The sequence below is a fragment of the Myotis myotis genome, unplaced genomic scaffold, assembly GCF_014108235.1.
Source record: "Myotis myotis isolate mMyoMyo1 unplaced genomic scaffold, mMyoMyo1.p scaffold_m19_p_2, whole genome shotgun sequence".
In the NCBI taxonomy this organism is placed as follows: Eukaryota; Metazoa; Chordata; class Mammalia; order Chiroptera; family Vespertilionidae; genus Myotis; species Myotis myotis.
In genome coordinates this window covers 192,981,338-193,008,387 of record NW_023416324.1, presented here as the reverse complement: position 1 = coordinate 193,008,387, position 27,050 = coordinate 192,981,338, and the positions used below count along the sequence as shown (strand labels likewise).

General features: G+C 39.1%; 1 protein-coding gene across 4 annotated transcripts in view; it reads right to left on the bottom strand.

The window, feature by feature from the left end:
• The window catches only part of KPNA4 (karyopherin subunit alpha 4), a 52,252-nt gene extending 26,679 nt beyond the window's left edge, over positions 1 to 25,573 (bottom strand). For 3 of the 4 annotated variants that reach the window (XM_036352672.1, XM_036352674.1, XM_036352675.1), the window contains exons 1-5: positions 25,362 to 25,573; positions 2,651 to 2,695; positions 1,722 to 1,811; positions 1,581 to 1,610; positions 1,435 to 1,487 (exon numbers count right to left, since the gene is read on the bottom strand). In XM_036352672.1, the coding sequence (XP_036208565.1) occupies positions 1,435 to 1,487; positions 1,581 to 1,610; positions 1,722 to 1,811; positions 2,651 to 2,695; positions 25,362 to 25,430 (287 nt within the window). In that variant the 5' untranslated portion in view covers positions 25,431 to 25,573. Of the gene's footprint in view, positions 1 to 1,434; positions 1,488 to 1,580; positions 1,611 to 1,721; positions 1,812 to 2,650; positions 2,696 to 5,827; positions 6,717 to 25,361 lie in introns of those variants that run through there. The other variant, XM_036352673.1, reaches the window with a different exon arrangement.
• Between the last annotated feature and the right edge of the window lie 1,477 nt (positions 25,574 to 27,050).

The window sequence follows — 27,050 nt, the reverse complement described above, 5'->3', positions numbered from 1 at the left end:
TTTAAAGTGAATATAAAAGGTCCTGGCTGAATAGGTCAGTTGGTTAGAGTGTTGTCCCCAAACGCCAAGGTTTTGGGTTCAATCTCTGGTCAAGGTACATGCAAGAAGCAACCAATGAATGCATAAATAAATGTAACAACAAATCAATGTGTTTTTTTCCCTCTCTTTAAAATCAACACATCAAAATTAAAAATAAAGCAAATATTAAAAAGTAGAAAAAGTCTATAAACATAAAGGGTTTTATGCACAAGGTAAGATATTGGATGGACCTGTGAAATCTTTTTCCATTTAAAATTCTCAAAGTAGGATCAATTTCTTGCTTAAGTCTGTCCTACTACTAATTGCAACACAGGCTGCTATTCTTATAGTTATACTAGAGGCCTGGTGCATGAATTCGTGCACGGGTGAGGTCCCTCCCAGCCAATGGGGGCCGTCTCGTCTAGTCCCTATCGGGGAGATGGGGGTCGGCTGGCCAGGTGGAGGGACTGCAGGAGGTTAGCTAGCCGGGAGGAGGGACCGTAGGAGGTTGGCTGTGGGAGTACACTGACCACCAGGGGGCGGGCTTCTGTATCATAGCTACCGGCTGGTTGTCCAGCTGTAATGGTCACTTAGGCTTTTATATCTACAGATATACAAAGCAAACACTATGATATAACTATGTCTTCTCCAAACTATTAACTATGAGAGCATAGGTATTAAGACAGAAATATTTTAGTATTCTTACCTGGAAAGAGTCTGGGAGTCTTTGTAGTCCTAAATCTTAATGTCTACTTGCCTATACACTGCTACATTAAGCTTATAACTTAATTTGTTATTTGATCAATATGAGGACTATGAGAAGAATTAGCTACCTGGGCAGGATCTGAACAATCTAAGTTTTTATTAAATTAAACCTATAATCAATAAAAGGTAAAGCTTTTAAGTAATGTTTTCCAATTGGTCTATAGCAATAACCCATCAAATCAACTTTTCCCTATCATCTGTACGTATTAAGTAAACTAAAGTTTAGTGTATTTGTGAGTTTAAAACACTGCTACCAATTTTAATATTCTAAATCAGAGACTAATTTTAAAATTAATCCAGTTGGTTTATGACTGGTTCTATACTGTTTGCTATCAAAGTTAAATGAGTGTCAAGACTACTATCTAGTGCAGCCGTGGGCAAACTACAGCCCGCGGGCCGGATCCGGCCCGTTTGAAATGAATAAAACTATTGAAAAAAAAGACTGTACCCTTTTATGTAATGATGTTTACTTTGAATTTATATTAGTTCACACAAACACTCCATCCATGCTTTTGTTCCGGCCCTCCGGTCCAGTTTAAGAACCCACTGTGGCCCTCGAGTCAAAAAGTTTGCCCACCCCTGAGTGAATACCCAAAACAGAACTTCTGTGTAAGTTATAAAACTTAAGTATATCCTCAAAATTTAACTTACCTAGCAGCTTGAACTGCACTTAATTGAATTCCTTGGTTATCACTTGAAGCATTCTATAAAAAAATAAAACAGTTTTGATGTAGACACACAGTAATTAGCTAAGTCCAAGAAATGTAATAAAGAGAGGAAATAATAACACAACTTACTTGAACAATAGCTTCTAGAGAGGTATTTTGCTAGGGAAAAAAGTTAAAGTGAACACTAAGTTAGAAAATCACCTTAAAATTCTATATTTATATAAAATCTTTCACTGGTAGTTTTAAGTAACCAGGATAACAATAACTTACCACTCTATAATCACCATCTATATCAGAGTCTTCACAGATATCTTCATGTGGTACATTCCTCCTCTTTAAGAGATGTTCATCTCTTTTATTCTTAAAAATAAGTATAAAAAGAAGTAACTTTAAATAAAGGAAGCTAAATACTTTCATACAAAGGTTAGGCTATCCTGTGCCTACAAAATGAAATATGAAGTGCCTTTTAAAAGTAAATGCAAATGTAGAAAATTAAACCAAATTGTGAATTAAACACTTAAGCAACTCTAATTTGAGATCCAAACCCCAAATAATTAAGTTTTTAATAAACGGTGAACTATGTAAAAACAAAGTAATGAACAACAAAAAAAATTGATTAAAAAAGTGTGTACAGTTTAAGCCAGAACCAAACATACATATTTATTTAGAAGTACTAAACCGTTTTATACATCATCTGGGAGCTTCTCTTTACTGCCTAAAAAAAAAGTCAAAGCAAAAGTTGGGCAGTTCAAAAATCAGACAAAAATCAACATTGCCTTACAGAAATCAAGGGCCACTTGAATTTCACTTAAAATGTTTGGGACAAATTAAAAAAATACGTTTTCAACTACTTTAATACTTGAAAAGTTGATGAAATTTATAAGTAACAAATTTCTTTCAGGGTGTAACTGCTATTGTAAATAGAACTATTTAGTATAACTACTAGTACACTCATGGCTTACAACTTATATAGATCAGAAGGAAAAACCATCTCATAATTAGTTTCTCTGTTTTTTTGATAGTGGTCAAGTTGTATTTTGCCAACTTCAAAAGCTTGCCAAATTTAGTCAAAATCTTTCAGTTTTCAAAAGAAAAATAAATGCTCAGCACTTGAGATTCACATACATTTGATATCCTCTATACATGCTGTAATGTTATTACAATGATGCTTACAAATACCCAATAATAATCAGACTTACCTTCCTTAATTCAACCACAACTTCATTTCGTTGTCTTCTCATAGTCTACAAGAAATTAAAGAAAAATATTTTTAACAATTCACATCAAATTCCATCACCCACGCCAAAACCGGTTTGGCTCAGTGGATAGAGCGTCGGCTTGCGGACTGAGGGGTCCCAGGTTCGATACCGGTCAAGGGCATGTACCTGGGTTGCGGGCACATCCCCAGTGGGAGATGTGCAGGAGGCAGCTGATCGATGTTTCTCTCTCATCGATGTTTCTAACTCTCTATCCCTCTCCCTTCCTCTCTGTAAAAAATCAATAAAATGTATTTTTAAAAAAATATTAAAAAAAAAAAAATTCCATCACCCACAGAAAAACACCACTAACATTCTGACGTGCATCTCCTTATCTTTTCTTCTAGTCATGTATTCACCTGTAATATTTTATTCATAATAAACATTATATGAAAAAATTTCTAACTTCCATTAACATTCATATTCTCAATTAATAATCTCTTTGAAATTATTAATAGATCTATAATATTGGATATATCATAAATTTTTAAAACTGTAACAGCCCATCCAGCTTCTCTTTCTAAATATAAACAGTTAGATTTATTATGATTCTGACACACTTATTTTCTTCAATTAAATCTTTATTGTTCAGATTATTACATTAGTTACTCTTTTTTCCCCACCATAACTCCCCTCCACCCAGTTCCCACCCAACCCTCCGCCCTCACTCCCCACCCACTGTCCTCATCCATAGGTGCACGATTATTGTCCAATCTCTTCCCTCACCCCCGCACCCCTTCCCCCTCAAGAATAGTCAGTCTATTCCCTTTCTATCTCCCTGATTCTATTACAATCACCAGTTCATACTATTCATCCGATTATTTATTCACTTGATTTTTAGATTCACTTGTTGATAGATGTGTGTTTGTTGTTCATAATTTGTATCTTTACCTTTTTCTTCTTCTTCCTCTTCTTAATGGATACCTTTCAGCATTTCAGATAATACTGGTTTGGTGATGATGAACTCCTTTAGCTTTTCCTTATCTGTGAAGCTCTTTATCTGACCTTCAATTCTGAATGATAGCTTTGCTGGATAAAGTAACCTTGGTTGTAGGTTCTTGGTTGGGTGGTTTTTGCTTCTTCGTATTTCAAATCTTTGACTTGATTCTTGCGACCCTCTGGTCTGCTGTTGGGAGTCTGTATAATATTCTTTTTTTTTTCTTTTTATTTTTTTATTGCTTAAAGTATTACAAAGGGTATTACATATGTGTCCATTTTATCCCCCCGCTGTATAATATTCTTTATTTCAGTCAGTGTATGCTTAATTTCTAGTTGTTTCTTTATCACAACATCGAGGGTCTCATTAGATTTCTTGAGGATCTCACTACATTTATCAGCGGTCTCACCAGTCTTTCCGAGGGACTTATTAAATTTATCGGCGACTTCTAGAAAGTTCTTTAAAGACCTTAAAAATGTGGTTTTGAACTCTATATCCAACAGTTTGCTTTCCTCCAATTCTGTTGTTTGTGTCCTGTTTCTTTGTCTTGGCATTTTTTATGCTTCACTGTGTCGATAGAGTGCCTTTCTGTGCTAAGTGTCCCAATTACCTGAGGTAGACACTCTTGGTGCACCCCCTTGTGGGCTTTGTGCACAGTCTTGTTGTAGTTAAGCCTTGACTGTTGTAGTTATCACTGTGAGGAATTGACCTCCAGGCCAACTGGCTGTGAGAATCAGCTGTGTCTGCAGTGGGAGAACTTCTGTGCTGGAGACACCCCTCTGGGGCTAGACTTGCTTCGATGGGGCTTTGGTGCTCACTGAGTCTGCCCCCTGAGTATGTTTTTTATGGTTCCACGGAGCTGCAAACTGGATGGTCCCACTCTGACCTCTGGGCTTCCTGGCTCCTGGATCTCTAGGGAGGTGCTAATCTAGCCTTTGCCTGAGGCTATCCAGCAAAAGTCTCCCTGCAGGGCTTGGGCGGGGCAGGTCCCAAGGGATCAACAGGGCGGGGTTAGCAATTATGGCTGCTCTCAGTCTTGCCCTCAGAGGCTCTGCTTCTCAGTGTCCCAGTAATCACTGCAAACCCCATGGAGAGAAAGCTGCCCTAGGGTTCTGAGCGATGCCAGACAGTCCCACTTCTCCCATATGAGTCTGGGTCCCTAGAGACTCGCCCGGAACTGGGGCTCAAAGCCTGAGACTCCCTCCCGATTGAAAACGACAACCGCGCCCTCAGCCGCCAGCCTGCTCCACATGCACTCCACACCTTAGTATTTTACTTCTGCACTGTGCTTCCTCTGAGTCTCGGTATGTTTTTCTCTTTCCTCCTAGTTGTAGAACTTCCACTTAGCCAGCCTTCCTGTGGTTCTGGATGATGTCCATTCCGTCTTTTAGTTGTATTTTTGAAGTGGTTGTTTGAGGCAGCAAACTCCGGTGTTTACCTATGCCGCCATCTTGGTTTCTCTCGATTCTGACACACTTATCTATTTATTCTATTCTTCACCTCATTTGTAGATTTTAGAAATCTTTCATGGTGGTATACACAGATCAATTTCATTCCCAATGACCACAATAATTATCCTATCAGGTACTGTAACAATTCTCATATTTTTTTAACATGCTTTTCTCATTTTAAAGTCACCTAACACATGGATATATGCTCACTATAAAACATTCACATAGTCAAGAACAATACAAGTTCAAGCTCTTTCTATGTATGGGTTCACCTTATTCTTTCTAATGACTGCATATGCCAAGACATATTAAGTGGAAAGAGTAAGTCACAAATTCATACTTAGGTGTCTAATAAGTATCTCAAACTTATGTCCAAAACTGAACTTTTGATCTTTAACAAACATACGTACTCTATCCCATCTCATATAGTTTATATATGGAATAAGATTTTTTTTTTCATTAAAAGCCTCTGTATTTTTATAAGCCTTATGTTACTGTTTAAAAATTTGATCTATCCAATATTACAGATTAATTACTTCAAAGAAAATGTCAGCATATGGCAATTCTATCCTTCCAGTTGCACAGATCAAAAATCTAGGAGCCATCCTGGATTCTTCTTTATCTCTCACACATTAAATCTGTAAGCAAATCCTATTGGTTCCACTTTTAAAACTTATCTGAAATACAACTGAATATCACTACCTCATCTTCCACAGCTCTGGTCCAACTCACCATTATCCCTTCCCCAGATTAATGCAGAAGCTTCCTAACTTGTATACCTCCTTCTACTCTTTCTTTCCATCCTCCTCCTGACTCCATTCTTGTCACAGCAACCAAAGGAATCCTTACAGGTAATCTTAATTTTTGTGTGGCACTGATTCCTTTGGAAATCTGGTGAAATCAATGGACAGACACCTTCTCAGATAGTGTTTTTAAATACAGAAAAGAAACTTGTAAGATTAAAAAGAAAACAATATATGAGTATGAGAACAAAAATTGTATGTGCTTTTTTATAACATTAAATGGATTTAGCAGTGGGTCTAATAACTCTTACAATTTCAAAGTAATGATGACCATAAATGATATTTCAGCATATCTTCCAATAATAATGTAATTTTTACTGGTGGTCACAAAGTCACAGGTAACTTTAATAACTACTGAGATTTATTGGCTATATTATTAAGTGTGTGGACAAAAAAGGGGTTCTACGGAAAGTAACCCCACAGGATGAAATCAATATAAATTCCTAACCAGGCAGGTCATGGTGGGTCGGCATGCCGGAGGCATGTAACTTTTTTAGTGAAAGGTTTATCTTTGCCTTAATCAAAAATTGTTTCTGTGCATCTAGGTTAAATTCACATTTGAAATACCTCTTTTCAGAAGTGACCACCCTAAAGGGAGCACATAATCTTCTTAATTATCCTGTAATCCAATCCCTGCCTTGCTTTCTGCCACCTTCCTGTAATATTCCTTGCATTCCCTCCTTAATTGTCAATACATAAAAGAAACCGCAAAACTATCCCTTTCCTAAGCATTTGAGATCTTGCTTCCTGGCAATGTCAGTTTGGCCCAAATAAACTCTTATAAAAGAAAATACTGTTTCAGTTAGAAGTCAATGAAACAATAATGTAAATTTTTTCTAACTTTCCAAGCACGCCTGAATTATAAGCAGACTCCATGGGAAGGACTCAGTAAAGAATGCCTCTCTAGGTTGGCCTGTGTGGCTGAGGGGTTGAGCATCAACCTGTGATCCAGGAGGTCATGGTTTGATTCCCAATCAGGGCACATGCCTGGGTTGTGGGCTTGATCCCCAATGTGGGGTGTGCAGGAGGCAGCCAATCAATGATTCTTTCTCATTATTGATGTTTCTATTTCTCTCTCCCTCTCTTCCTCTCTGCTATCAATAAAAATTATGTAAAAAAAAAAGAAAGAAAGAAAGAAAGAAAGAAAGAAAGAAAGAAAGAAAGAAAGAAAGAAAGAAAGAAAGAAAGAAAGAAAGAATTCCTTTCTAAAAAGTCCGTCAAGAGGCTTCTGGTCAAGATGGCGGTTAAATGCAGTACTCATAGCCTCCCACAACATCATCAAAATTTACAACTAAAATACAGAACAACCTTCATTCAGAGCCACCTGAATCCAGCTGAATGAAAGTCCTACAACTTGGGAATTAAAGCAGCAGCACATGAAGACTGGTAGGAGGGGCAGAGATGTGGGTGGAATTGGCTGGTCCCATGACAACATGTGGCAGTTTAAAATTTCAAAAACTGGGAGGCATATCTTGGCTGTAAAGGTTTCCCTGAGGAGTGAGGGGTCCCGTGCCCCCAGTCTAGGGTGTCAGTGCCGGGAAGAAAAGTCCCCATAACTTCTGGCTGTAAAATCTAGTAGGGATTGTGCTTCTGCCGCTGTTCTCATATGTGTTAAGCCACGTACTAGCCATGTGCATTTGTTTACTCCAGGTGACCTGTGAATGCTTGCATTTCCTAGACCTATTCAGTATAAATTTAAAATTACAGTAATACATACAGAAAATGATAGGAATCGAACTGAGAATTCCTGGCTCATAGGTCAATGCTCAACCACTGAGCCACACTGGTGGGCAAAATCAGTGAGCTTTATACAAGGTAAATTCTACCTCGATAAAATGTTTTAAAAAGTTATAAATACACAAACATACATATCCCTCCTCCCTCAATATGGATTACTACTGTACTACTATTTAGGGCCTCCTGAAAAGATATTGACTCAATCATTCAAATATTTACTAGTTATCTATTTGCCAAGCATTTTAAAATTATAAAAATGGACTAGTGATACAGCTTATCTATGGCCTTAAGGAATTAGTACTCTTATGACACAGAAATATAATAAAATAGTAACAAGAGCTAACATTTAGAAAATATTGGGTGCCAAACACCATTCTAAACATGTTCCTTGATTTAATAAGTAGAGAAACTAAATAATAGAGATGAAATATAAGCTGAATCTTTAAGACTGAATGGAAACTTTATTTAGAGACGGGCATTCCAGATAGAAAATATAGCACATACAAAAAAGAGAGAATGACAAAAGATGGCACATACAGGATCTGTTGAAAATTGTCAGAAGCCAGGAGTAGAAAGTCAAGGAGCCAAATCCCTGTCATAAAAAGCAAACCTAAGCATTTTCAGAGAAAATGAGTTATTGGTGCTTTCAACCCAATTGGTCATCACATTAAACATAGTTGGTAAGTATGATATTTGTTCAACACACAAATACAGTAAACCAAAATGCTAAATTATACAACTACAAAAGTCGCTTTTTCCATTCCTTTCCTATTTCTCCCTCCATTCAGCTCCATTTGACTTGTCCAGCAGCAGCTATCATGCTGCTTATTCATGCCTTTTCCAAACAGTATATATGTTATGCTGTCAAATTGCATATGATTAGCAAATAAACCCCAACTTTACATTTATGACAATAAAACACATTTTAAATGCTTACACAAACTGTGGATTTATTCTTAGAGAGAATAATAGAGAAAAGTATTTTTCTGCTACAATTGTTCAGTGTTTTCACATCTGGCACCATTTTTTGCCTTAAGTCAACAAATAAACTTTGTGTGTGTGTGTATTGCATGTTTGCATGTGTTGTTGGTGAGGAGGTGTCTGGTAGATAAAGAATAATGGTTAAGAAATGACAACAGGTGTAGTGAGACACATATATAACCTTCTCAGAGATGGGAAAGGCAGCCAATGCAGGTAAACAGCCAAAGTAGGTAAATGTTCAGAATCACTTATAGAAAGTGATTAAGGACAAAAAAGAGAGAAGTCTGTTATACTAAACAAATGCATATTTAGGTTTTATATGAGCAAAAGGGAAAGTACTCTCTTTTTGAATGAATGAATTATAAGGGACTGATCAAATGCTGGCAAGAATGATAATTTCTCTTCAAATATTTTGAGTACTTCTCAAAAGAAATAAAATTTCACAAACTGAAGGACAGGTTGAAGGAAATTCAACACATGGGAAAGACATTAGGAAAAATTATGGAGAATAAGAAACAAAATGACATTCAACCAATTAAGGAAGTCAACAGAACCCAAGCTTTATTTTACCACTGGTGAGGAAATCTGATTTCCTTGCTTATTTGGTGTATTCTCTGATAAGAAAAACATTTTGTTCCATTTGTAAAATAATCCTATATAATAAAGAGGTAATATGCAAATTGACCATCACTCCAAGATGGGCCACTCACATGTGGACACAAGATGGCCAACCGGGGAAGGCAGTTGTGGGCGATCAGGCCTGCAAGGAAGGGCAGTTGGGAGGGACAAGGCCTGCAGGGGAGGGCAGTTGGGAGGGACCAGGCCTGCAGGGGATGGCAGTTAGGGGCGACCGGGCCAGCAGGGGAGCAGTTAGGCGTCGATCAGGCTGGCAGGGGAGTGATTAGGGGTGAACAGACCCGCAGGCAGAAGTGGTTAGGGGCAATTAAGGCAGGCAGGCAGGATTGGAGAGGGTGCAGGCTGGGCTGAGGAACATCCCCTCTCCCCTGTGCATGAATTTCGTGCACTGGGCCTCTAGTAACTGATTAAAATGAAATATGAAAAGAGATTAAAGAGTGTTTTCCTTCTGTTACATGTACATACTCAATTCAAATTCATGGTTTTCTTACAGAAAAATCTACACAAATAGCATGTTTAGCCGCAAATAATAGAAAACATATAAAATGTCTCATTTTATAGAGAAAGGCACTGAGGCCCAGGTGACTTTCCCACTAGCAAGGCTCAGATTTTGCTGGCCACAGTCCAGTGTTCTTTATACTACACTACACTATCTTGATTTCACAGAGGAAGGGAGAGAAAGAAACATCAATGATGTGAGAGAATCCAACTTTTTCTTTCTTTTTTTTTTTTAAGGATTGTTTTGACTATTCAGGGCCCCTTGAGATTCCATATGAATTTTAGGATAAACTTTTCTATTTCTGCAAAAAATGTCATGAAGAATTTGATGGGGACTGCATTAAATCTGTAGATCATTTTAGGTAGTACTGATATTTAACAATTAACCTTCCAATCCATTAACACAGGATGTCTTCCCATTTGTCTTCTCTTTCAGCATTTTGCAATTTTCTATGTAAAAGGCTTTCACTTTGTTGGTTAGGTTTATTCCTAAATATTTTATTTTTTTAGATGCTACTGTAAATGCACTTGTTTCTCAATTTCCTCTTCAGGATATATTTTGTTAGTGTATGCTGATTTTATGTCCTGTAACTTTGCTGACTCATTTATTAGGTCTATTTTTTTGGGGGTGGGGATCTTTAGGGTTTTCTATATGTAAGATCATGTCATCTGCAAACACAGATACTTTTACTTCCTTTCTAATTTAAATGCCTTTTATTTCTTTTTCTTGCCTAACTATTCTGGCTAGGCCTTTCAGAACTATGTTGTTTAACACACCAGGTCGAAGTGGGCATCCTTGTCTTATTCCTGATCTTATATGAAAGCTTTCAGTCTTCTGCTAGTGAGTATCATGTCCGCTGGGGCTTTTCTTATCTGGTCTATATTATGTTCGGGTCGTTTTCTTCTGAGTTTGTTGAGTGTTTTTTATCATGAAAGAGTAAATTTTGTCAAATGCTTTTTCTATATCGATTGAGATCATGTGACTTTGTCCTTTGTTCTGTTAATTTATGGTATATTATAATGATTTATTTCATATATTGAACTGTCCTTGCATTCTAAGAATAAATCTCACTTGGTCATGGCGTATAATCCTTTTAATATGCTGTTAAAATTCAAAATGCTATTTATGAATTTGAATGAAATTTACAATGCTATTCATCAGGGATATTGATCTGCAGTTAGTTGTCTCATGCAGTGTCTTTGCCTGGCTTTAGTACCGGGGTAATAATAACCTCATAGAATGAGTTTGGAAGTGTTCTCTTGTCTTCCATTTTGGGAAAGAGTTTGAGGGGGATCAACTTAATGGTCTTCTAAATGTTTGGTAGCATCACCAGTGAAGGCATCTCATCCTGGAGTTTTTTTTGTTGGGAGATTTTTGATTACTGATTCTATCTCCTTACTAGTCATAGGTCTGTTCAGCTTTTCTATTTCTTCATGATTCAGTCTTGGTAGGTTATGTGTTTCTAGGAATTTATCCATTTCATCCAGGTTACCTGATTTGTTGCTGTATAAATCATATATATTCTTTTGTCAGATCTTTTCTCTATAAAATATATGACAAGTAAAAAACATCTTATATGAGGAAACACCAAAATATGAGTACAAAAATAAATAAGAGTTCAATAAAAGGAATAACCAATATAAATCAGTGCGAAGAAGAAAAACTTAACTGAAGCCTGGACACTTAAATTCAACCTGGAAATGTAAGTAAGAAATGGCAAGGTAAAAGTAGGACTAGAAGGTTTTTATAGTATGAGTCCAATAAAAGCAAAGACAGAAAAGGAGAATGAATGGTAAAGGCAAGGTGGGTTTACCTGCCTGAAGTGGGAGAAGAATCTGAGATGTAGCTATATAGATGGGGGGATTATAAACTAAAAAGGTAAGAATTAATCTGGTCAGATACAGGCATACCTCATTCTTAAAAAATCCTCACCCAAGAATTTCACAGATATTGGGTATTCATCAACATCGATGCAAGACCTTCCACTAGCAAAAATGAGTATAACTTGCTGAAGTCTTGGATTATAGTTAGTATTTTTTAGCAACAAAGTGTTTTTAAGTAAACAACAGGGGGGTTTTCAATTAGTTTGTTCAGGATGGCCTAATAAATGATACCAAAGCTTCAAAGGATGAGAAATAACCATATAGGTGAAAGGGAATGAAGATAAAGGGGGGTTAGGGAGGGCATTCTGACAGTCAGATCTGCATGTGTGAAGGGTCTAATTCTATGTTAGAATTAGAGGAATTAAAAGATGATGAATGAGAGTATAGTAACCAAGGGAGATAATAAATTTAGAGAGAGAGGTAGAAGTAGGCAGGAACCAGATTTGGCAAAGGCCTTGAAGGTCTCAGTAAGGAGTTTGAAAGCTAAATGTGGTGGGAAGCTACTGAAGCAGAGAGGTGTGTGCCATTTAATTTATTTTTAAAAGAAACACTTTGGTTATTTTATAAATTAGAAAAGAGAAATAGCAGAAACAAGGTAACCAGAATGGAGATGAGATTATATCAAGGTAATAATGATTTGCTCCAGATTTCAACAGTGAGTAAAAAGTTAACAGAAAAGAATGGAGTGACATCAACTAAATAATGTAAATTTGTAATCTTGTGTAAGAGAAACTTCTCTTTCTAGGGAAGCTGTTGCAGATGCAAGCAACAGACAGCCCCCATCTCATTACCAGCTGGGGGTGATGGTAAAGATAAGCCATAAAAAAACCAGCAGTAAAAAATATCCTCTTCAGCATGGACTGAATTTACTAGCTCAATCAGATTCTCTTCTCAGTAATTTAATACCAATATCAAGTCTAAGGCAGTATTTGGAAAACTTAAAACAGTAGCTGAGTTAGTGTCTGGGAGAGCAGTACAGAGAAGATACGTGATTTCCTCTCACCTACCTCAAGTATCTTAAATAACGTGAGAATTGGTCCCTTAATTTTCCTAAGACCCCATCTTTATTTGACCTAGTCTGAATAAGTGTGTTCCTTGCGTTCTCAAAAACTTCCATCAAAGCAAGTACCCACTATGGTGGGATTTTAATTTTCTAGATATTGAAATTAAATCATTACTATTAAGGTTTTCTAATGATATATAGCCAATGAGATGCAACCATAGTTCTTCCCATTATAAAAATCAAGCTTTTCCACAAATATCAAGGGAAGAGTTATTGAACACCAACCATTTGTTGAACATCCTTTCCTTTCAAATTTGAGGTACTCAGGTTAGTAAGGCAAGATAAGGGATCTACTACAACTCTTGCTCATAGTGGTTGAATATCCCTACAAGATCAATTTAGAGCAGTAATCTGAGAAAACTTGACCTGCCAGAATATAAACTTCATAAGAACAAGATTTAGCCCATGCTATTTCTTGCTCTATCCTGACTGCTTACATAAGAACCTCGGACACAGAAGCTGAACAAATAAATTCAATACAGGAAAGACTAGACCAGGGGTCCTCAAACTACGGCCCGCGGGCCACAAGCGACCCGCCGAAAACATTTATCCGGCCTGCCAGGTGTTTTTGCTTTTGTGATTGGCAAAATGTTTTCAAGATTCATCCATGTTGTTGCATGTAGCAGTATTTCCTTTTATGGCAGAATAATATTCCATTGTATGGATGTGCCACATTTTCTTTACTCATTCATCAGGTGATGGACATTTGGGTTGTTTCCATGTTTTGGCTATAATGCGTAAGACTACTACGAACATTCATGTACAAGTTTTTGTGCAGACACTTGTTTGCAAGTCTCTTGGGTTTATACCTAGAAGTGTAATTGCCATTAAACTTTTTGAGTTTATGCCAACCTGCATTCCAAAGTGGTACCACCATTTTACATTCCCATCAGCCATGTGTAAGGGTTCCATTTTCTCCACATCCTCACCATCACTTGTTAGTGTTTGTCTTTTGATTACAGCCATCTTAGTAAGTGTGAAGTGGTATCATTATGGTTTTGAGATACATTTCCTCAATGACTAATGATATTGATCATATCTTTTATTTGTTCATTGGCCCTAAACAAGCTTTTTCATAATTTAAAGAGAATACTGTTACTGTTTTAAAGCTGGAGAACAAAAGAGAATTGGAAAAAACTGTTCAAGACATTAAGAGAAAAAATGCAAACACTTTGATATAAGATGTTTGAGGAAAAAGTTGATCAACAATGAACTCATTTCTACAGATAGATTTGTAATACAAAGAACATCTTCACATAATATTCAAAGGCAAAATAGGGAACCATTCTACATCTGTACTGGATGGTAGTACTTCATAATTTTGTTTTCAATACATTTTTTCTTCCTTTCTTCTTTACTCTAAGATTCCTCATTCATTTGGAAAACCTGGTTTTAATGGTGGTTTCAACACCTTTCCCAATCCCAATCTCCAACACACATGTGTGAACACACATACACAGCTGGACAAATGGCACATGACCTTGTGCTAGCCAATCACAGAACCACATTCTTTTGCCCACAGCAATTAATTCAGGTCTAAGCATGCAATCAAACCTTGTTCAATCAGAGTCCTTCAGACTTCCACTAGTACTCTTACAATTAATGCCAGCTGTGGCAGTGGACTTACAAAAGTTATGAGAGCCAGATTCCCCTATTATACTTAAATTAATTTCAGCTAGGTTTCTGTTCCCTAAAACATAACTACATAACATTAAAAAGTCAGCGCTTTCAGCCTAAAGCTATCAAACCTAACTTTCAATATCAACATTATGGAAAAAAAGAGTTCATGGTATCCTTAATGCCACTAATCTAAAGAAAGCCAGAAAACACTGGCTTTCATACTTACTAGAGAACCAAGAATGATGTAACCATTATTTGAAAATCTTAAATAAAAATCTTTGCTTGTATTCCTGGACCAGGAATAGCTGTGGAAAGTGGCTAAAGAGGCCCAGGGTAAATAGGTAGGATGGGTGGCAAACAGGATATGTTCATTTAATATAACCAAGTAGGGACTACCTCTAGGTCTTTCAGGATACAACTACTATAAATAAATGTAAGTAACACCTAATTTAAGAAACAAACAAACAAAGCTATAAAAAAGAAAACAAGTATTAAGAGTAGATATGAGTAACTAAAGATTACATTGAAGAACAGAAAAACTGAGGTAGGCCTTTTTTTCCTTTAATATTAGAAAGCGATTCATAGTCTATCACCAAATTATGACACACCACATTATTTTAGGATTGTGACTTTAGTGAATAAAAATTTAATGAAATTCCAGGTTTGCCAAAATATAACCTTTACTGAAGATGTAATTTTTAAGTTGAATGTAAATTAAATTTGGAGTAAAAGTGAAAACTAATCAAATTTTGTTCTAATGTAAATAAACAGTAATAGAAATAAGTTTAGTATTTAAGATAGTCAAGCTATTCTTGTATTACCAGCACATGTCTATGACCTTAGATCATTGTTCATTGTGAATTAGAGCTATTTTCTGGTTAAATCTATAATCTTCTGGGAAAAGTTACAAAATGTACATAAAGTATTTACTAATTTACTTATAACACAGAATTAGAAAAATGAAGTCAGACTAGCAATTTTGAAACAATTTGGTTAAAGCACAGAGGAGAAAGTAGGCTTTCACTCGAGTGCTAATGAAGGGAAAAGGAAGCCTTCCCCAATTCATGTGATGTGATTTGAATTATGGCGCACACCTTAGAAAAGGAATTGCAAACAAAATGCTACTCTAACAGGGAACATGGTGGTGATGTTGGTGGTGTTATTGGGATATAATGCATGATGAAGCAAGTTGGTAGAAATACAAAGAGCTTCCTTTCACTCTGTAGGTACTATATGCCAGGAATTCTTAGGGTCACTTCCATATCTACTAAATGGAGGAATAAGGGTTCAAATCCAGATGTAACTCCACAGTCCATGTTCTTTAACTGTAATACTATCAAGCCTTAAGAACCGTAATAACTTGATGGTCACTAGTAACAGAAGCAACAATAATAAACAAAAATGGCAGTCAATGGGCCCCTGTGGGGACACTGAGACCTTTTCAGAGGGTCAAGATCAAAACTATTTCAAAATATTACTACTAATACTTCCTTATTGTGTTTAACATTTGCAGTACAATGAAACTCAGTGGGTGCTTTAGCATGAATTAAAACAATATCACCAAGCTATATTAGTAGTCACTGTATTTCAGCTTAAAAAAAACAAGGCCCCCCCCCTCCCCCCGAACTTTTTCTTTCTAAAATTTTGTGATAAAATATGGACTACACATAAACAACTTTTGCAGCATATGCACTTCTGGAATAGGATGACTGTCTCAAGGAAAAAGTATTTGTGCAATTGTATGAGCTGAGAATTGAACTGGCCATTGTTTTCATGGAAAACCACTTTTACTTGCAAGAGCGACAAATTATGGTCACTCAGACAGTGCCTGGCAGATGTTTCCACAAAAATGAGCAAAGTGAGCTTTGGCTTCAAGGAAACAACTTACAGTATTTATTGTTAATAATAAAAGTTGAGCTTTCAAGTGAAAATAAGATTTTTAAAGAACTTGTATCCACCACTGTGAGCTTGACAGATTCCCAATATTTAAGATTTTTCTGATGAACCATGTGGTGACATTAACAATTGTGGATTTCCATTATATAATAAAAATGTATCAGCATTTGGAAGAGCTATATAACTCAATGAACTAATATTTTCCAAATGACCAATACATGATGTTATAAAATCAAACATGAGTAAAAGATACCAAATGCAAGAAATGAATTTCAATGTAACAGTAAGACAAGTTCTCTGATGTGGCTTCAAATTGCAAATTGCAACTAACCTTGAAGAAACTACTACTTGTGAAGTTATGTTATAGTATCAAAGAGTAATTCTCATAATTATCTAAAACGGCTATTAAAGCACTGCTTTTTCAACTGCCTCCCCTTTCCAACTTGGATATTCTTCATATACTTCAACCAAAACAGCATACCTCAAGACTAAATTTAGACATAGGAGAATCCAGCTAGCTAGTTATTTCTGAGTCAAATATTGATACCTGGAAAAAAAAAAAAAGTTAAACATGGCCAGTCTTCCCATCAAATTTTAGGGGTTTTGGAAAATAAGTCATTTTTCATTAGAAACTTATATTTATATAAAATAGCTTTATTATTATTTTTATATGAGCTAATTTTTTAAATTCTTAAGTTTTCATTTCTAAAATGGTGCATTGGGAGAATGCACAAAACTCTTTTAGATTCTTAATTTTTAACAGTATAAACAGTTCTTGATCCTAAAGCTTTGAAAACTTCTGAACTAAGACCATTACAAGCACGTATATATATTGGCATTTAGTGTGTGCTAATATAAATATTGTTCTCATATTAATAATAGAGTAATAGAAAGGAGTCTTCCCTATAACTTCTATAACTTTTATAGAACTTCTATAAAAATTATGTAGGTTTATTAGAAAGTCTACTAGAGAAATCCCTCTCTACTTTTAATAATTAGTAATAGAAAGGAGTCTTCCCTAGCCCTGTCTTTTAGTAAACCTAAAGGGTAAGCTTAGTATATGGATTGTGTTCCCTAGAATTTAAAGCCCACAAATGATACATTGATTTCTAAAAATCACCCTGGGAAAAAAGGAAACACTGAATACCTTTTATACCCCAGGGACTATGCTAGATGCTTTTACATGGAACCTTTTAATCAACTTTGAGATCTGTATTAAGGCTGAGAGAAGTTGGAGGTAACATGGCACAATATAAACAGTACAGACTTTGGCACACGTGAATTAAAATCATTCCCTTGAATGTTATGCTATTAAGTCTCTTAACTCTAGAGTTTTTTTTCTATAAGATTAAGAATTTCTGCTTATAAGACTGAGAGAAATGAGAATACAATTAAAAGCATATATAAGAGATACTCAAAGAGTTCCCTTTGATCCCATTTCTCCTCTGTTCCAAGACTAAGCCAGCAAGTACCAAAATCATCATTCAAGGTTAGATTTCATAAGCTCTCATTGTTATTATTGGCCTAAAGTAGATGAATGCTTTTCCAGTAAACATTTAAAAACATTTTAAGGACCCATAACCACTATCAGGTATTAGGAATCAATGTTTAAAAACTACTTACACATTTTTTCTAGTTTCATTCTTTAAAGCTAAATCACTCCTACAATTCTTCTAATCTTGAATATTCATTTGACATACTAGTGACTATGAAAGACATCTTGTTATCGCTTAAGAAATTTTCAATGAAGCAATTCTGAAATTGGTTGCCTTGTAAACTGGGAAAACTGACAGGACGCATGAAAACAATAATTTAATTTTGAACTATATTTCTATCAAATGTTTCATAATGTTACATGCTTGGACTATTATATGAAAAATTAGACAGTAGTTATTTTAAGTATAGTAAATATGTTCCATGATTTGTGATGAGAGAGGTCAGCCTCTAAAAGTTAATAAGACTTAATTGCTTAACAATGCTTTTCACTCTGTACAACTTAACAAATCACCAAGGCCATTTCTTTTTTTTTTTTTTTTTTTGATTTTTTATTTTTTTATTATTTTTTATTGCTTAAAGTATTACAAAGGGTATTACATATGTGTCCATTTTATCCCCCCGCCCTAGACAGTCCCCTAGCCTCCCCTATCCCCCAATGTCTTATGTCCACAGGTTATGCTTATATGCATGCATACAAGTCCTTTAGTTGATCTCTTACCCCCCTACCTCCTGCCCCGCAACCCTCCCCGGCCTTCCTGCTGCAGTTTGACAATCTGTTTGAGGCAGCTCTGCCTCTGTATCTATTATTGTTCAAAAGTTTATAATGGTCTCTATTATCTATGAATGAGTGAGATCATGTGGTATTTTTCCTTCATTGACTGGCTTATTTCACTTAGCATAATGCTCTCCAGTTCCATCCATGACGTTGCAAATGGTAAGAGTTCCTTCCTTTTTAGAGCACCATAGTATTCCATCGTGTAGATGTACCACAGTTTTCTAATCCATTCATCTACTGATGGGCACTTAGGCTGTTTCCAGATCTTAGCTATGGTGAATTGTGCTGCTATGAACATAGGGGTGCATATATCCTTTCTGATTGGTGTTTCTGGTTTCTTGGGATATATTCCTAGAAGTGGGATCACAGGGTCAAATGGGAGTTCCATTTTCAGTTTTTTAAGGAAACTCCATACTGTCTTCCATAGTGGCTGCACCAGTCTGCATTCCCACCAGCAGTGCACAAGTGTTCCTTTTTCTCCACATCCTCTCCAGCACTTGTCGTTTGTTGATTTGTTGATGATAGCCAGTCTGACAGGTGTGAGATGGTACCTCATTGTTGTTTTGATTTGCATCTCTCGGATGATTAGTGACTTTGAGCATGTTTTCATATGTCTCTTGGCTGTCTGAATGTCCTCTTTTGAAAGGTGTCTATTTAGGTCCTTTGCCCATTTTTTGATTGGATTGTTTATCTTCCTTTTGTTAAGTTGTATGAGTTCCCTATAAATTTTGGAGATTAGGCCCTTATCAGATATGACATTGGCAAATATGTTTTCCCACACAGTGGGTTTTCTCGTTGTTTTGTTGATGGTTTCTTTTGCTGTGCAGAAGCTTTTTATTTTGATGTAGTCCCATTTGTTCATTTTCTCTTTCGTTTCAAGTGCCCTAGGAGCTGTATCAGTGAAGAAATTGCTTCGGCATATGTCTGAGATTTTGTTGCCTTTGGATTCTTCTAGAATTTTTATGGTTTCCTGTCGTACATTTAAGTCCTTTATCCATTTTGAGTTTATTTTTGTGTATGGTGTAAGTTGGTGGTCTAGTTTCATTTTCTTGCATATATCTGTCCAATTTTCCCAACACCATTTATTGAAGAGACTATCTTGGCTCCATTGTATGTTCTTGCCTCCTTTGTCAAATATTAATTGAGCATATTGGTTCGGGCCGATTTCTGGGCTCTCTATTCTATTCCATTGATCTATATGCCTATTCTTGTGACCAAGGCCATTTCTAAACAAAATAGCTGATCAATTCAAGCTATCAATTCAAGCTGATCAATTCAATAGTTTCCTCAAGAAACTATTTTTTTTTTAAGTTCAAGTTGACTTCATATTTTATGTTGTGTGGACAATCAAGTTTCCAGTATTTTAATATTCGTTTGTATTCAGGGTGAGTTTTTTTCCTTGAAGCTGTGTGTTTATAAGATCTAATTATTCTTGCCCTAATTGGATAGAGTGTTGGCCTGCGGACTGAAGGGTCCCAGGTTAGATTCCGGTCAAGGGCATGTACCTTGGTTGTGGGCACATCCCCAGTAAGGAGTGTGCAGGAGGCAGATGATCTATGTTTATCTGTCATCGATGTTTCTAACTCTCTATCCCTCTCCCTTCCTCTCCGTAAAAAAAAATTAATAAAATATGTATTTTTAAAAAAGATCTAATTATTCTCTGAACATAATTTATGTTCTATTCAAACCTGGATACTTTCATAACTGGATACTCTCAGAACTTCTATAAAAATTATGTAGGTTTATTAGAAAGTCTACTAGAGAAATCCCTCTCTACTTTTAAAACATAAACTAGATGTGCCCTGGACTGTGTAGCTCACTTGGTTAGAGCTCTTCCTGTGCACCATGCACCGAAGAGCCTCAGATTTGATTCTGGGTCAGTCGGGAGAGTGCGGGAGCCAACCAGTCGTCGTTTTTCTCTCTTAGGAATCAATGAAAAACATATCCTCAGGTAAGGATTAAAAACAAAACCAACAACCAACCTCCCCCCGCCCTCCAAACTGGATGAGCTTAATTTGCTTTATCCTGACAAATTTTTATTTGAAGTTTGGTCACTAACCATTTCCTGTGTTGCACTGTGCATATCCTTCTTATAGTTACTATTCTCAAACTAATAATGATAATCCTCTACATTAAAGAAGCCAAGATTGGATATAATCTGACAGTTCCTGTAAATTATTTTAAATGGATACTGACATATGCCTTATTTGGTGCTTTTCTCTCTCAAGAAGTTAGCATGACCCATTTGGAGGAGCCAGTATGGCTGAATCAAAGATAGGAATAAATATGAGATTGGAAGCCATGAATAAGTTTTGACTCAATGACTTAGAAATTATGACTTTAGGAAAGTCACTGATTCCTTGTGCCAAAAATACTCTTCAATAAGCAATAAGATGTTTCTCTTTAAAAACTTTCCCCATTAATTTTAAGCTCAACTTAAATTATATATGAAGACAGAGGAAAAAAAACAAGAGGCAATTGCAAATAAAGGAGTAAAAGAAAAAGTCACACAGAATCCTTTTAAACCCTCTTTCTTCCTCTCAAGGAGAAAAGCTGAAAGTGATAAAATGCTCAGAGAATTGCTAGGCATCTTCCTAACAACCTATTAAACTACACGACACTCATGAAACAGTACCTCTTGTTTTAGAGAAAGAAGAACCCTAAGTCTGATTTTCCCAAGGTCACAAAGTTAGAGATCAGATTAAACGAAACTCTAGGACTTTGTACTCTTCATAATTTTGAAAGAATGTTAGATCATAAACCAAAAAATGCTACAATTACTTCACTCTATATGCTATATTCTATATCTGTGCTGTCCAATAAGGTAGACAGCCACAGGCAGCTATTAAGCACCTGATAAATAGCTTGTCCAAACTGAGATAGATGTATGTGTAAAATATGAACTAGATTTTGAAGACTTAGTATGAAAAAATATAAACGATTTCATTTTTGAACATTCATTACATGTTGCAATGGTAATACTGGATTAAATAAAATTCACTGGACAGCACTGGTTCATTCTTCTTGCGAGACTTTTCAATGAAACAGATGATGTCATTACAAACAACCCAAAAAACAGTACTGCCTTAAAATTTGCTGTAGTACAACATAGAACCATATTTAGAAATGTGCATAATTAAGTGTTCCGAGAGACACAGACATATATGTAATTAACAAATACATAAAATAGGCCATCCTAGTGTGCTCTAAGGATAATAAAAGATGTTTCTATATCAATACAGGCATGTGAGACTTGGAGTAAGTCACAAATGAGGAGAAAGTATGACTTTCCATTACAGTAATTTGTCATTTCCTTAGCTGAAAATATTCCTATTCTAATGTACACACAAGGCTATCAAAGTTAGTAAAAGATGCCCATAAGGCACTATGAACATCTCAAAAAGAAAAATTCTGCTTAATGGGTGTATTTTTAGTTATTTCAGAAACTATATATTATAATATTGTTCTAATGCAGAATCAGCTCTTAGTCTTATTTTGACTAAATAAGAGATACTCAGTAAAGGGGAACATCAATTAAAAAAAATAAGGATCACTTAAGAAAAGTCTGTCAATCCACAAAATGTTACACATAAAGTTACACGTGTACCAACCAGTAAGTCTATTCCTAGGTATACAACCAAAGAAAAATGAAAACATAGGTCCACACAAAAATGTGTATGTTCATAGCAGCATTATGCATAACAGAAAAAAAAAAGTGGAAACAATGCAAATGTCCATCAACTGATGAATAAACAAAATGTTGCATATCCATACAGTATAATATTATCCTATATAATAAAAGCCTACTATGTTGTGTCCAGTCATCCGTTCAACAAATCAAAGTGTAATATGCTAATGATATGCTAAGGCCGCTCAACTGCTCACTATGATGTGCGCTGACCACCAGGGGGCAGAGTTGACTGGTCAACCAGTTGCTATGACGTGCAATGACCACAGGGGGCAGACAGTCGACTGGTTGACCAATAGCTATGACATGCACTGACCACCAAGGGAGCAGATGCTCTGACTGATCAGTTAGCTTGCTGCTGGGGTCTGGCTGATTGGGACTGAGCGAGACGGGCTGGACACACCCTGGAACCCTCCCACGGTCCCACCCCGGCTGGCCAACCTCCCATGTCCCTCTCCAGCCCCGACTGTGCATTGGTGGGGTCCCTCGACCTGGCCTGCGCCCTCTTGCAATCTGGGACCCCCTTGGGGGATGTTGGAGAGCCGGTGTCAGCCCGATCCCATAGGCCAGGCCAAGGGACCCCACTGGAGTACGAATTCATGCACCAGGCCCCTAGTTCAGCTATAAAAGGAATGAAGCACTGATACATTCTTGTTACTGTGTGAACCTTAAAAAAAATGGTGCTACCTGAAAGCCAGCCAGCCACAAAAGATCACATATTGTGTATCTCCATTTATATAAAACTAGAGGCTCCCGCTACCGCCGCTGCGCTCACCAGCCGTGAGCCCGGCTTCTGGCCGAGTGGTGCTCCCCCTGTGGGAGCTCACTGACCACCAGGGGGCAGCTCCTGCGTTGAGCGTCTGCCCCCTGGCGGTCAGTGTGCATCATAGCAACCAGTCGTTCCGCAGTTCGGTCGATTTGTATATTAGCCTTTTATTATATAGGATAGGAGGGCTAGTGCACAGATTTGTGTACATTGAAAGGAAATTAATTAGAAGGTGTGCATTAAGCCAGATTTGGCACCAACAGTGCCCCAGCAACAACATAACCCACAGCCGAAGGTAGAATCACGTGGCCCTGCGAGGAATCGGGCTCCCTCCTCTATGGTTTCGTGGTGTGTCACCCGAAAACAGCTGTTGCCAAATCACTGCAACTCGGCAGCTCCTGGCCCCTGGTGGTCAGTGCGTGTCATAGCAACCAGTTGGTCGGTTGCACACTTAGCATATTAGCCTTTTATTTTTATATATATATGTATATGTTCAGAACAGGCAAACCTTAAAAGACAAAGAGTGAATGGGAAATGCAGAGTGACTGCTAATGACTGCTAGGGTTTCTTTCTGGGGTGATAAAAATGTTCTAAAAGTGATTGTACTGTTAATTGCACAACTCTGTGAAAACAACAAAAAACACTTTAAATGGGTGAACTGTAACAATTATGTATCAATTAAAAAATGTAGGCAAGCCCTAGCCCGTCTGGCTCAGTGGACAGAACATCAGCCTGTGGACTGAAGGGTCCAGGGTTCGATTATGGTCAAGGACACATGCCTGGGTTGCAGGCTTGATTCCCACTGGGAGGTGTGCAGGAGGCAGTCAATCAATGTTTCTCTCTCATCTTTGATGTTTCTATTTCTCTCTCCTCCCTTCCTCTCTGAAATCAACAATAATATATATTTTTTAAAAATGTAGCTTAAAATGGAGGGAAAAGAATTTGTCAAGCACCTAATTGCCATTTTTCTGGATTTTGTAACTGTATTTATGTTTTTAAGTTTTGTCATTTGTGACACCTCCCCCTCCCCCCCCCATTTTAACTTTAAAACAGAGACTAGCCTAGTCCAAGCTATTGAATTGTTTCTCAAACTATGAAACCCATGAAGACAGCACAAACTACCTTTGAGATCAAATGGCTCTGTGGAAAGCCCCCAAAAAGTTACTATTTCAGTCAAGCAAATGGGTAAAGTTCAAAGAGGGGTGATGGGAATTTGAACATCTCAGCATAAAAAAAAAAGTACAGAGGAACAACATAAAAATATTACTGTACCACTTTCTCATAAAAACTTCCGATTCAGATACAGAATGGATTTTTTAAAAAAAACCCACCAAACCCTATATATCTAAACTCTTACACTGCAGGGAAGAAATGTATCAAAAATCTGTGTGGGGTGTGTTTAACCCACACACCTTATGTAGCCTAAGGACCTCGGGAGCAGCTATACGTGTTAATTAAAGTCGGTGGGTCGTCGTCACCCCCCCCCCCCCCGCCCCCTTTAAAATAACAAAATGCGATGGTGCCTTTCCACAGCCCGCCCCATCCCCCACTGCCATCCCCGGCAGGTGGAGGGAAAGGATACCGCAGACCAGAGGATGAAAGCTTTCATAGCCCTTTGGACTTCACATGTCAGAATGCAGCTGGTGGTCTCGCGGGAGGGGGCAAAGAGGTTTGTGAGCAAGCTGAAACAAGGGGCATCCTTTGCCTGGAAAAGGGCACCCCGTGAGCCACATCTTGAATCCGCTGTGTCCACAGGAAAACAGAGGCCGCAGGAAGGCAGTTTTAGCATCACCGGGATGGCCCCTCACGCCGGGGGCGTTTTTTTAAAAACCGAAGTTGACTCCTGTAGTTTAGATACCGGGAGGAGGCAGAGGTAAAATGGGAGTGGGGAGGACCAGGAAAAAAATGCCTTCAAGTGGAGAGGCCTCGGGCCTCGCCGAGGAAGTTCCGAGCCCCCCTCGGTCGCCACACGCTCGCCGCCCCCTATCCCCCTACCCGCCACCGCACTCCTTCCCGGGGCACCGAATGCCGGTGCCAGAGTCCGAGCCCCAATCTCCGCGGCTGCCGGGATGGGGCCGCGCCGGGGCCGAAGAGGCGCGGCGCACACCCGCCTCCTCCGCACTCGCCGCGCCCGGCGTCCCCGCGGCGCGGCCCAGCCCCTCACACCCGCGCCGGACCGGCTCCGCCGGGCAGGCCTAGGCCGCGCCGGCCGTCCCCCGGCACCTCGCTTCCCCGCGGAGGCGGACCAGGCCCGACACAAACTTCCCGGCGCGTTAGCAAAGGCGTCACGGACGGGCCGGCCCCCAGCGCCATTCCCCCGCGGCCCGGCGACGGCTCCCGCCCCTACTCCCCAAACTCGAAGTCCCGGCGGAGATCAGTCCGAGGTCCACGGCCCCCACCCCGCCGGCGCCCCCGAGTTTACCTCCAAGTCGCGGCCTTTGTTCTTGAAATTCTTGAGCCGTTGGTTGTCCAGTTTCTCGTTGTCCGCCATGGCCGGGCCGGTGACTCCTTCCCCCGCCCGGGCCCCGCGGGATCCGCCCCAACCACCACGCCGCACCGACACTCCCAGGAACCGGGCCGCCGCCTGAGCTGCTGCGCTCGCCGCGCCGCCGCTTCCTTCCTCCTCTGTCACCTGCTTCAGCCGCGGCCTTCTCCGCTCCCCACCCGTCCCACCCCCCGCCCTCACCCCGGCACGACGGCAGCTCCAGCAAAGACAACTGCGGGGCCGGGCGGCGGCAACCGCGGCGGAATGTGCTGCCGGCTGAGAGGGGGAGGCGGCCTCGATCTGAGGGCCCCGGCGCCGAGGCCACGCCCATCGCCGCCAGCCTGGCTCGCCGATTGGTCGACCAGGCCCCGGTGCGCTCGACCAATCAGAAAGGACGATGGAGAGCGGGGGCGGAAGAGCGAAGGAAAGGGGAAGCGAGAGGCGCTATGAGGAAGGGGCTTGCGGGAAGGTTGCGCTGGGAGGGGCCCGGCGGGGGCCGGGCAGGGATGAACCACGTGCCTCCGGAGCTGGGGCGAGGGAGCCCAGAGAATTAGACCGGAGGGGTGGGAAGGGAGGGGCTTGTTGGTCCCAGTTCTAGGGGACGGCGCAGAAATCTGGGGTACAAGATAGAAGCCGAGTTAAAGTACGTTCTTCTGTGTTGCCCCCTCTCTTCCAGGGCATTACTTGTGCGCTCCGCTAGCTTTGCAGGAAGTGGAAGCTGCTCCTCAGCTTCTCGCCGGGTCGGAACACCCCCTTGGTCCTGGTCCTGGTCCTGGTCCTGGTGCTGGTCCTGGTCCCATTACCTAGCTCCGTTACCAGGCAAGGGGTGCCTGCCTTCCGAGGGCCGGGCCTGGGGCCTGGGCTGGCCATGGTGACTGGCGTTCCGGAGGTGCTGCGGAAAGCGGAGGGACGGTGGGCGGAAAATGACGCGTTCGGCAGATCTGATTCATCCCTCTGACCAAGTCCCCGCAACAGGTAGAAACTTGGGAAGCACTGATGATCACCCACTAGGCATTTCGTTCTAGAAAGTTAAAGTGGCCACTTGGCCGCCGAGCACTAAGTTCCGTAAGGCGGGGACCGTAGCACCTGACAGTCACGAAATAAATTTAACTGTTGAGAAGTGTAATAAATTCCATGGATTTACGTCTTTATCAGGAATGTTATTGCCAGAGGTAGAAATAAAACAAACTACGAAAGAACGTACTCAGATATCTCAGAAAATGGGAGAAATGGTTAAAAATATATTTAAGTACCAACTAATAACACTTCAAATGTGCAGGAAAACGAGGTAGTCAGCAGCAGCTGAGGTTGGAAGGAAAGTGTGTGTGTGTGCGCCTGTGTGTGCATGTGTGCATGTGTGTGCGCGTGTGTGTATGTGTGTGCACGTGTGTGCGCGCGCTCGGGGATGTGTTTAAATTTGGCGAGTTAGGGAGGGGAAGATGACTCAAATTTAAACTCCTTTGTGAGCTTTTACTCCTCGTCTCCTTCTCTCCCAGTTTAATGATATATATATGACAACATGCAGAGATAAAACGTTTAAAATCAGAATAATACCTTTAAAGTCGATATTTTTTAAAATATATATTTTATTGATTTTTTTACAGAGAGGAAGGGAGAGAGAGTTAG